Below are 13,066 nucleotides of genomic sequence, written 5' to 3'. Positions count from 1 at the left end.
ATGCAACACATTAAACTTTACACTGGGCAAATTATCAAATGGTTCAAAAATGGTTCAATGTTTTGATGAAAATCTTTGTACTCAATATTCATTGTAAAGAATGCAACAAATAAACAGAATTAATAATCGCCTGTAATGATAAATAACATCAAAGGCCACCTGATCAGGAACCTAAGCTTCCACCATCACCTCCACCAACTTACAGAAATTTGTAATGTATATTGGTTTATGAGGCTTGGTTTTATATTTTGATATAAGAAATGTTTTTATTTTATTCTGCTGTGATAGCACTTCGGTATGTTTTTGTTTAAAAAAGGTTTCTGTATGCTTACATTTAGATATTAAACCATATGATATCAATATGGTGTTTGCCAAAAAAAAAGGCATTTGACATAAGTAAAAATATACATTCAAAAGTCAATTTTATGTTGTTGGACCAATCATTACAATATCATACTCAATTACTCGGTTGATAACAATCAGGCAAATAAATCACAGAAACACACATAGTTAACTAATTTAAGTAATTTATGAATTATGTGAAAAAAATAAGAAGATACATATATCTACTATATAATTGTCTAAGGGTCACTTCCGTCTTTCTGTATGTCCTTCTGTCTGTCATGAATATTCATTGGTCGCGGCCTCTGTCTGTCATGGAAATCCACATCGCTGATTGGTCGCGGCAAAACAGCCACGACCAATCAGCGCCGAGCACAGTCCGTAAGAAAATGGCCGCTCCTTCCTCCCCGCAGTCACTGCTCGGCACCCGCATACTCCCCTCCGGTCAGCGGTCACACAGGGTTAATGTCAGCATTGACCGCGGTGTAACGCACTCGGTTAACGCTGCTATTATCCCTGTGTGACAAACTTTTTACTATTCATGCTGCCTATGCAGCATGAATGGTAAAAATATCTAATGTTAAAAATAATTTAAAAAATAAAAAATAGTTACATACTCACCCTCGGTTGGCCCCCGGATCGAAGCGACCGGTTACCGATGCTCCTCGCGACACTCTGGTGACCGCTCCATGCATTGTGGTCTCGCGAGATGATGACGTACGGTCTTGCGAGACCGCTACGTCATCATCTCGTGAGACCGCAATGCACTCTTCAGACCGGAGCGCGCGACAAGCATCGGTAACCGGCCACTTCGATCCGGAAGGTGAGTATGTAACTATTTTTTATTTTAATTCTTTTTTTTACAGGGATATGGTGCATACTATGTGACTGGCCAATATACTATGTGACTTGGCAGTATACTACGTGTCTGTGCTGTATACTACGTGCATCTGTGCTGTATACTACGTGACTGGGCAAAATACTACGTGATTGGGCAGTATACTATGTGGCTGGGCAATATACTATGTGGCTGGGCAATATACTACGTGACTGTGCTGTATACTACGTGACTGGTCAATATACTATGTGGCTGGGCAATATACTATGTGGCTGGGCAATATACTATGTGGCTGCCCAATATACTAAGTGCCTGGGCAATATACTATGTGGCTGGCCAATATACTATGTGGCTGGGCAATATACTATGTGGCTGGGTAATATACTACATGGCTGAGCAATATACTATGTGACTGGGCAATATACTACGTGTCTGTGCTGTATACTATGTGGCTCTGTGCTACATGGCTGAGCAATATACTACATCACTGGGCAATATACTATGTGGCTAGGCAATATACTATATGGTTGGGCAATATACTACGTGGCTGGGCAATATACTACGTGACTGGGCAATATACTATGTGGCTGGGCAATATACTATGTGGCCGGGCTATATACTACGTGGCTGTGCAATATACTACGTGGCTGGGCAATATACTACGTGGCTGGGCAATATACTACGTGGCTGGGCAATATACTACGTGGTTAGGCAATATACTCCGTGGACATGCATATTCTAGAATACCCAATGCGTTAGAATCGGGCCACCATCTAGTGTATATATAAATATATAGATATGAAAACATTACAACGAAGGAACAGCATTATCTTGTCAAGGAGTAGCTCCATGAGGAGAAACAAAATAATTTGTAAAAAGATCCCTAACTTTTAAGCCAGAAAGGGGACGCCGCGGAGGAAGGACTTGTGTTTTAGGCCTACCCACATTTTCCAAAATGCCTTCAACACAGTCAGCTTGGGAACACTCATAAATTCTTGTAAAGTTGTGCAGAACAACACAAGCTTTAATTACTTCATTTACATTTTGCTCACTCAGCTGAATGGCCGACTGGAGAACATGCCATATGGATGCCAGAATGCCAAAGGCGCACTTTACCAGTCGCCGTGCCTGAGAAAGTCTGACATTAAATACACGCTGCCGGTGGTCCAGGTTGTGCCGGGGATAAGGCCTCATGACATTCCTGCTCAATTGGAAGGCCTCATCTGCCACTAGAACATATGGGACTGCTTCAGCATTGGAGCCTGGGAGCTGTCGTGGTGTTGGGAGGTCCAACATGTTTTCACATAGCCGCCGACCCATAATGGACCCATTGAAGACTCTAGAGTCTCCAGTTCGCCCATAGGCCCCAATATCTACAATTATAAACCTGTAGTTACTGTCAACTACAGCTAACAGAACTACAGAGAAAAACTGCTTATAATTATAGAATTGGGTGCCTGAGTTTGGCAGCTTACGCACCCTGATATGTTTCCCATCCAGGGCTCCAATACAATGTGGAAATTGACAACCATCAGAAAAGCCACAGGCTATTTTCAACCAATCCTCCATTTTGGGCTCAGGCATCACAAGTTCATGTAGTTTGTCCCATATTTGCACACATGTATTCCGCACTATAACCTGAAATAGTGGAACATCCTATGACAAATTCAAGATGTAGTCCCACATAACATAATCCAGTTGACAGGAATCTGAAAGCACACAAAAAAACAAAACTTAGCTAAGTAACAATGCTTTTCTAAAACCTTAGTAGACAAAAATATTATGATGAAAAAAAAGGCAAGAGACGAGTGTACCTTCATAAATTTACAATGGATACATTTAACATTTACTATATATTTAGATATGCTTTATTAAAAATGTAATGATATAATTTAAATCAGATGGTATGAAAAGAAAAATAGTGACTAAAACATCATTTACATACAGTGTGTGAGTATGGTGAATACGTACCGTAATGTAAGTAGAAGACGCTCCTCTGCAGATATGCATTTCCACATCCTTGTATCCTGATATGTGATTCCAGGATGTGCTGTCTCCAACAAGATATCAAATGTGGGTATTGTCACGCGACAGTACTGGAAGAATTTTCCCGCATGTGTCTGCAGAGATGAATATAGCCGGGGAAAATGGCCTTAAGTGAGGCGTAGCCGCAAAAGTGGATGCTCCCACATTCATCTTCTCCTCCTTCACGGATCAACTATCACGGGGTATATGTGGCCAAAGCGGCATGACAAGACCCAATTAAATAATACCCGCTGAGTTGGTGTGAATTGCAGGAGGTCACACATGTTGCCCAAGTACCACCAAAACACCTACACAAGCACAGCAACAAAATGGCCATATTGGAGGGTTCCACGTGTCCACGTGTCCATGATTTAAATTAATTTCAGGCCTCAAAACCATTAAATGTCCATTTTGTATGGTTGAGTGGAAAAAACGCATTACAGATGCCATACGGATTACATACGGAGGTTAACAAGCGTAAAATACGCAGACACACCCTGCCTACGGCTGACATACGGATCACTGTTTTGGGATCATTTCTGCGTATTACGTATGTAAAATACAGACCATATTTCTCTACGCTGAGTGTGACTCCAGCCTCACGGAAATGGCTCAGATCTTGCCTTGCGCAGGCGTGTACTACGGAGGACATAGAATGAACTACAATCCAATATTGCGGCCAGGATGCAGCCAGCGGGTAAGGAAAGGGTGAGTCAAACACCCGAAAACTCCTCCCATATGACCGAAAACCGGTCCCGCCAAATTCAGGTGACAGGTTCCCTTTAAGACCATGTAATGCAATTGACCTCCCATACACCTGCAAAAATCCTGACATGAACCATAAGACACGAAAGTCCTCCGCAATGAGAGAAAACTGAAGATTGCAACGTGTTCATCAAGGTGGCAGAGAGTAGCATTGTGGAGAGAGAAGAGAGCAGTGAGTTGGGTATAAGAATTTCTATAAGAATTACTTTGAACAATATAATTCCTCAAAAATGCAGATTTTTGTAAATTTCAAGTAGAATTCAATTTCACACAAATTAATTTGCTCTTCTCTAATACTAAGATATCTCTATTCCCTATTAATATCTTGTAAATTTGATACATATGTACACTCTCCTTGATTTATGCAAATCAAGGTAAGAATAGTTCTGTAACTCTGTAATTGACTAACAAATGTTACATAATTTGCCATAGAGCTCATAGTCACTTTAATACTTTCATAGTTATTCCTAAATAGATCCTCATTTAGTCTAGCTGCATCTATTAAAATATTTTCAGCATGAACTATTATATTATACTAGCTATTGAACCCGTTCTACGCCCGGGTGGCGAGCATTTATATTGGTATATGGTCTCCATCATGTGCTGCTGCCATCCTGCGCCCGTTCTGTCATGTGCTGCTGCCATCCTGTGCCCGTTCTGTCATGCGCTGCTGCCATCCTGCGCCCGTTCTGTCATGCGCTGCTGCCATCCTGCGCCCGTTCTGTCATGCGCTGCTGCCATCCTGCTCCCGTTCTGTCATGTGCTGCTCCCATCCTGCTGCCATCCTGCGCCCGTTATGTCATGCGCTGCTGCCATCCTGTGCCCGTTCTGTCATGTGCTGCTGCCATCCTGCGCCCGTTCTGTCATGTGCTGCTGCCATCCTGCGCCCGTTCTGTCATGTGCTGCTGCCATCCTGCACCCATTCTGTCATGTGCTGCTGCCATCCTGCGCCCGTTCTGTCATGCGCTGCTGCCATCCTGCGCCCGTTCTGTCATGTGCTGCTGCCATCCTGCGCCCGTTCTGTCATGTGCTGCTCCCATCCTGCGCCACTGTTGTATTATATGCCCCCCATAAGACGCTCCAGTGTGTATGCCCCCGTATGCTGCTGCCATATAAAAAAAAAAATACCATACTCACCTATCGTCCGGCTCCACTGCAGGTGTGTCTTCAAGAAAATGGCGCCGGAAAGCGCGGACTACGCAGGCGCCGATTTCGGCAGCAGGAATCGGCGCCTGCGCAGTCCGCGCTCTCCGGCGCCATTTTCTTGAAGACACACCTGCAGTGGAGCCGGAGTGTGTCTTCAAGAAAATGGCGCCAGAAAGCGCGGACTGCGCAGGCGCCAATTCCGGCAGCAGGAATCGGCGCCTGCGCAGTCCGCGCTTTCCGGCGCCATTTTCTTGAACACACACTCCGGCTCCTCTGCCTGTGACTGGATTCTGTCACAGCAGAGGAGCCGGGAGACGGAGCCGCACGCAGCGCTGGAACGGAGGACAGGTGAATATACTTACCCTCCCTCCTGGCGCGTCCACGGTCCCTGACTCTCCGGTGGAGATCGCGGTATGCATTCAGTGCTTACGCATACCGCGATCTCCTGGGAGCGTCACTCTGTGGGGGCCAGACTGCGCCGGCGCTTGCGCCAGCGCAGTCTATAAAGGCTTCGGACAGAGTGACGCTCCCAGCGTTATATTATAGATGATGCAACACATTAAACTTTACACTGGGCAAATTATCAAATGGTTCAAAAATGGTTCAATGTTTTGATGAAAATCTTTGTACTCAATATTCATTGTAAAGAATGCAACAAATAAACAGAATTAATAATCGCCTGTAATGATAAATAACATGATAATGGACAAGATATAGCATAAACGTATAGTACTGTAATACAGTATGTAGTAGTATATGATTCATAGAGTTGATGCTTTCAGAATATGTTTTTCTTCAAACTGCTGTCTTGAATCAAGTAATTGAGGATGAAGAGTTCTTTATGGGGTTCTATGATCGTAGTTCCTTATGAAGTCTATGATCGTAGATTTTAAGTACAGATGTCACAAATGTCCTCTGTACTTTATTACTCTGTGCCTTATGATGCTGTTCTCTATGGTATTTGAGTTGGCAGAGGCACTCTCATATAAAATAAGGGAATGGACAGTATGCAGATAGGGTAGGAGCGCCACACTAAGACTAAGTTCCAACTTTGATTATTTGCCATTATTCTGACATTGCTGATATTTTTTGCATTTCTGTACCAATAGTCAAGTTAAGTTACTTTTATTTTTTACCACATATTTGTGGGCATATTTTTACATGTGTTTTATTGCATTTTTTTCAGTTGCATTTTTTGTCACTTTTTGGCATGTCATGTTTTACGTAAAACTGCTTTATTTTTGATACTTCCTGTTGCTCAGCTTAAAAAAAAAATAATTGATGAAGTTATCTGCGAATTACATACATGTTTAATGCTGTTTCCAAGGCAGAATGGCACTAAAACACATATGCAATATCTTTTACGAGCTGATTTTCCTTATCACATTCAAGTCTATGGGAAAAATCTGAAAATAAAACACGTATTGACGGATGATAACATTACATATTTGGAAATTTCGAAAATGAACCACTGGTCAAGCATAGTGGCCATCAGATTTCTATGAATCCAATTCACTTGGCTGAAGCAGTAAAAAAACTGTAATTTTTGTTAAATGAAAATATGCAGAATCAAAATCGTACCAACTGCTTGTCAAGGGAATTTAACCTAGAGATTAAGCACACATGAGCCTACTTTTGGTTCGAATGTTGTTAGTATAAAAGTGTGCCTCACATGGAAAACACACACATTGTTATTGAATAGGTATTTAAGGAAAAAAATTGCAACATGCTCTAGTCTGAACTATTTTATGGATGAAACTCACCTACATATTTCAATGTTTTCTCAAAAATCTTTGTACTCAAAATTCATTTTAATAAAGAATGCAAAAAAGTGTATAGTATAGTACTGTATTATGCAGTAGTACATGATTCATACGGCTGATGATTTCAGAATATATTTTCCTGCAAACTGTTATCTCGGACCAATTAATTGAGGATGAAGAGTTCTTTATGGCATTCTAACTATGGCCTACAATAATTAATTTATCAAAAACTGCTTTATTTTTTATACTGTGTGTTGCTCAGCTTAGAAAAAACTTTACTGATGAACTTATGTGCGAATTACATGAATTTTTAGTACTTTTCAAAAATTGTAATTTTATCTGGATAAAAATCTGGTGACTTTTCATATGCATGTGTGAACCTAGTCACATGCTTAGTTTGCCACAACTATTTAGATCTGTAATGTTTATGGAAAATAACCTTTATTGTAAGGTAGTGTCCTTGAATGTTTCAATAGATAAGTTTCTACAATGGAAAGAGTAAGAAAAGTAACGGTTTAATTATGAGGATCTTTACGATGTGTTTCAGCTAGCTCTTCTCATCACTATGGCCAGGCCTTTTGCTGCTATCATATCATATCATCATGTCATAACTTTTTTTGTAATTTCATATTATGAATATACAGTATAATAGAACAATTTAAATGCATGTATTTTCATTCAATGTTTTACATATTCACATTTTCTTTGCTTTTGTTGTGTTTTTCTTTTTCTTTCCATACATGCTGCAGTGTCAAATATATTGTGGCGCAAAGAAGGTATTCATAAAGTACTGTCTGTTTAATTTAATTTTTTTTGCTTTGACTCCCATTCATTTATAAATTACAACGTGTGTTTTCAAATTATGTTGATGATCCTATACAGAGGGTATCCATTATGCTGTAGATTTGTGATAAAATTGTATGGTATAAATTCATGCATTTTTCAGAATAGAAGCTTTTTCGATTGTTCACATTCTGCTGGCACATTATCACAAACGTAGATCAATTTCTCCACAATCCTATGGAGGTAATCTAACTTATCTGCCGTACTATCATATTTGTTGGATTTTTCTCATGAGAAGCTTAAGTGGAAAGTCTTTTAAGACTTGAATTTCAGAAATTTGGCATGTCCAAATGGAAGTAGATAAAAGTAAAAGATCTAGATTCTGTGACTAAGGCCAGGGTCACACTTGCAAGTTCAATGCGAGAAACTCACGCAAGTCTCTCGCATCAAGTCTCGGCACTGTCTCCGACACTCGCCCGAATTTCTCGCATTGAACTCCCAAGTGTGACCCTTGCCTAAGAGCGGTTTCCAGAAACGCGTCTCAAGATTTTAATGTATTACCTTAGTAGTTTTATGGATTTACAATAAAGACCTTTTACTTTTATCTACTTCCGTTTGAACATGTCAAATTTCTCAAATTTTGTCTGCTACTGCTTAGCACACCAGTGAAATTCCTGGCACTCATAGCAGTTCATTCATCTATCCCGCATCAAGCTGATACACAAAGAAGGTGGTAATTCCTGTTGTTTTCTCTTTTAACACTTGGTTCCCCTCCACCAATGTTACAGCCCTCAACAGATCTAAAGGGTGTGAGCTGCATTCTTTCAATTTGTGTCAATTATTGTAACTATTTTTGTTTCATTTTTTATTCTATTTGTGAGACAAATTTATGTAAATATATTTATTGTATTTTAAAAATGGAGCTAGTGTGGTGTTTTTGAAAATATTGTAAATTATTCTTCAATGTATCCTGCTGGAAGAATTCAGGTGTGACTTTTAAAAACATGTTGCAGATCAAATCTAAAATTTGCTATTTTTTGTCCTAGAATAGAAAGGAATGAGAAAAATTACATCAAAGGTGTTTTCTTTTTATTTATGTTCAATTTCTTAATGCATAAGATGTTAAGAAATACCACAGTCCTATTGTTATATTTTTTATTATTCCTTCAACAGCATTAAAGATGTTATTCATGACTTTTTTTTATTTTTGTGTATAGGGCTAAGAGCCAACAGGCAGGTAGTTACTAACTATCTTCCAATTCTGCTTGATGACAATTACCACCAGAGATTCCCCAACTTCATTACACCTCTTGTCACAGGATAAGCCTAAGCCATGCCAGCAAATAATGGCTGTGACACACAGCCAAGATTTGCCTCTAGCAGCTGCCCATGACTGTTAACTTGTTAAATACCACAACATCATTAATAGTGCACTGACATTGCGGAATGCCAGTCTAGGTGCCATTAGTAACATGTTTATAAGGTTTTATGAGTTTCCATGGCAGCTGGAAGTTTCTTGAAGATCTATGTTCCTGTCATGACTGATCTCTGATGAAACACAGTTTATAGCTGGGTTTTAAAGGGGACAATGATTATTACTATGTCCAGAAATATTGACATTTTAGTAAACAAACTCAAATGATCATAGTTTCAAGTCCCCTGAGGGGAATAACATATACAGCAAAGACTAAAAAATATGAAAAACAATAACATATAAACATTTTGATACTCCTAATTTATTCTTTAAAAAAATAAATATATTTTAAAAATAAAAGTATGCACATGTGTGGCATCACCATGTCCATAAAAGTCCACTCTAGAAAACTATACAATTAATTAATCCAATCAGTAGAATTTGTAAAGAAAAAAAATCCAAAACGCTAAATTTTTTAAAATATTTCCTAAAAGACCTCTCTGAAAAAATCACAATAGTTGTATAGGCTGAACTGGATGGACAAATGTATTTTTTCGGCCTTACTAACTATGTTACTATGTTACTATGTTGTGCTGTGTTTATCTTTTATTTTACTAAATAGGGAACGATAAAAATATATTTTTTTCTGTGCCCCTTACAATGAATTTGAAGTTAAGTCTTTTGACAAAGTTTTTTTTTTTGTGTTTTTTTAAAATTCAACTTGTCCCATGACAAAACCATATTTGCACATTATGCATTAAATTTGTGTTCTTGGGCAAGTAATGAATATCAAGTGTAAAAATAGGTCTCAAGAGCGTAAACTCATTTTCTAAGAGCTGACGTTTAGTTGTTTCTTAACACAAAGATAAAATAACTGACAGCATAAAAAAAGGGCTTGTCATTGGCTTGACAAGCTGATAGTCATTATTTTTATGTAGCCCTTACAGTTTTCTAAAAGCTAAGCTCATTCTATAGAATGATCCTTGACAGCGCACAAACACAAATGATGGTCCTTCACAAATGATATGTGATCCATGATAGTATAGGACAGCAGAGAAAGCAGGGGGGACATCAAATGTGCATATGAAGATAAGGCATGGTCAGGGAACTGGCTTGTAGTAGCAGGAAACAAGAAGTAATCAAAGCCCCTCTAATCTTTGACATAGAGTCCCAGAAGGCAGGAAGAGCGCTTAAGATCAGCATCGGTGCTCTGATATGAAGTCATAGTATATAGTTGCAAATTCACACAAAGGGACATACAAGAACAGTAAAATGGTTATGAAGTTTTAGGCTACGTTCACATGATGAGCTCTTTGGTGATTTTTTGACGTTGCAGATTTTTCGCATCATGTATGCACCTACTAGGTAAATTAGATTACTTGCATTTTTTCATTGCTTTTTGATTGTGTTTTTTTACAATTACAGTTTTAGGGGTGAGCAAGCACTAAAATGTTCAGATGCCAGTAACTCAAATCGAGCAGTTCCTAATGCTTGGATGCTTATTTCGAGTAACAAGTGTAATAGGAGTCATGCCAGGGTGGGACTACGCCCCATACTCCACAATGTGTTTAGCCATCAGGTGCCATGCCAGGAGAAATAATAGTAACATAGTTATTAAGATTGAAGAAAGACTTTAAGTTCATCTAGTTCAACCCATAGCCTAACCTAACATGCCCTAACACAGTGGCTTGAAACTGAGTGCTGAGGGACGGCAGCCATTATGAATCAGCAGAAATCCTCCATATCTACAAGCCTAACTGGCAACAGTTCTATGGCAAGCAGCCTTAAAATGTGCCTGTAAAGCATTTGGGCCTGTAGGTGAGTGGCTGGGAACTTCTTTTGCATTCCAAGGTCTGGGGTAGGGACAGCTGAACGCTGTGTTTGGGACAAGTTTTTGGAAGTGCATGATGATGGTGCCTCAGAATGTGCATGGACAGGTTCCGGGGCGGGAGGCATCTGTGCCAGTGTCATAGACACGGGATTGGGAAGCAACCATTTTTTGTTTCATAACGCTCTTTAAAAATGTCCCAGATGGGTAACATCTAACTCTTTGACAGAGAAACTCACAAGTGTTGGCGCTCTGTCAAACTGTTGCTTCCTTATTCCTTTGGTCACCCCACTGCCTCTTCCTGCCTGTTTTGGTGCTGCTTATCCCTCCCCCTGAGCACTGCTGGCCTTGCTCTGCATGCCAGCTTCCCAGGTTGGTGACTTCATCACCTGCTATTTCATTGTCATCCACCGCACCCTGGTCCTCCTAGCTTCGTGACTTAAAAACAACCTGAATTATCGACAACTTTTTCTCATCATCTTCTACCTCTTTAGACAAAATTTGCAGTTCCCCACCATCAACTTTTTGTGTCCGCGGCTGTTCTAAGTTTTGTGCATTACCAAACAGCATCTCCTCTGTTAGGAGTCGAGTTCTGACCGCTGCACAGGGGGAATCTCGAACCATGTCTGCTGCGGTCTCTCAATCTGCATCAGCCGCAGTGGAGCCTGCTCAGCGGAGATGTCGATCCCAGCGTCTTGCTCATTCTCATTCTGTGCAAAGAGCTACTGCTGCTTTTCCTGCTTCGGCCATTAAAGCCAGTGCTGGGCAGTAGCGAACATATGATATTGGGACTAAGTCCTGCTTTTCCCCTTCTGAGCATGCCCAGGGAAAGATCTCCTGTTGGAGATCGAGGGTCACATGCTCAGATACTGCAGCAGATCCCATTGGTCCTCCGGGAAGGTCCTGAAGGTGCTCAAGTTCTGTGTCAGCCTCTCATTGGTCCTTCTAGGAAGGTCTTGTACATACTGCAGCTATAAAAGGTTTGCATGGCTGCACGGCCATGCGCTAGTATACAATTGTAATCGTGTGTGTGTTGATGAGTGCAAGTCGTTCCTTAAAAAACCCATCCCTTGTGTATGACTGTTCGCGTAAGGTGTATGGCTGCAATCTAGCGCCAGGCTGAACTCACAGCATTAACACACGAAACAGTGTCTACTGCTGTGACCGCCGGTACAGTGCCACGCACCAATAGAGCGCTTCTTTAGCCCAAGTCTGGGTGGTTAGTAGTGTTGAGCGATACCGTCCGATACTTGAAAGTCACAAGCCGCGACGTCACCGCAAGCTATTAGCGCGCTCATTTTTGAAAAATGAGCGCGTTAATGACTTTCAAAGACGTAGCGGCTTGTGATTGGTCGCGGCCACGCGACCAATCACAAGCCGCGACGTCACCGCAAGCTATTAACGCGCTCATTTTTAAAAATGAGCGCGTTAATGGCTTTCAAAGACGTAGCGGCTTGTGATTGGTCACGTGGCCGCGACCAATCACAAGCCGCGACGTCACCGCAAGCAATTAACGCGCTCATTTTTAAAAATGAGCGCGTTAATGACTTTCAAAGACGTCGCGGCTTGTGATTGGTCACGTGGCGGTCACATGGGCGGCCCGCGACCAATCAGAAGCCGGGACGTGATTCTCAGGTCCTAAAAGCGCTGATTTTGAACAACGAAGCCTGCCGGTTACCCGCGCTGAGTCCAGGGGCCGCCGGAGAGGTAAATATATCAATATTTTTTATTTTAATTCTTTATTTTACACATCTCTATGTATCCGATACCGATACCCGCTACCACAAAAGTATCGGATCTCGGTATTGGAATTCCGATACCGCAAGTATCGGCCGATACCCGATACTTGCGGTATCGGAATGCTCAACACTAGTGGTTAGTGGTGTCCGCCAGTACGGCACAGTTTGCACTCTCGTGCTATTTAATTATTAGTTTTGTTACGTGCGATACTGCGGCCCTGTGACGCAACAGGGTTAGCTTCTTTCACACAGGGTGAAGCTAATCCGTGTGTATCCTCATTGTACCACCATATAGTCCGTCTTTGCTTAGCAGCAGGTACCATCTCTGCACGGTGGACCCCAGGCTGTGAACACACCTTATTCCTTTTCTCTAATTATTTGGTGCGTTCCGCTAGCCATAACATTATACTAGCGTCAGGGTCT

The 13,066-nt window shown here is 41.0% G+C and overlaps 1 protein-coding gene across 4 annotated transcripts in view; it reads left to right on the top strand.

The window, feature by feature from the left end:
• FSTL5 (follistatin like 5) overlaps positions 1 to 13,066 on the top strand; it is a 1,350,822-nt gene that overhangs the window by 1,208,554 nt on the left and 129,202 nt on the right. For 2 of the 4 annotated variants that reach the window (XM_069744169.1, XM_069744170.1), the window contains one exon: positions 7,629 to 7,655. The exons of the other annotated variants lie outside the window; for them this stretch is intronic. In XM_069744169.1, coding sequence (XP_069600270.1) covers positions 7,629 to 7,655 — 27 coding nt within the window. The remainder of the gene's footprint in view (positions 1 to 7,628; positions 7,656 to 13,066) is intronic. 4 annotated transcript variants of the gene reach the window in all.

Source organism: Ranitomeya imitator, chromosome 1, assembly GCF_032444005.1.
Source record: "Ranitomeya imitator isolate aRanImi1 chromosome 1, aRanImi1.pri, whole genome shotgun sequence".
Taxonomy (NCBI): domain Eukaryota; kingdom Metazoa; phylum Chordata; class Amphibia; order Anura; family Dendrobatidae; genus Ranitomeya; species Ranitomeya imitator.
This window is presented reverse-complemented; position numbering and strand designations above follow the sequence as displayed.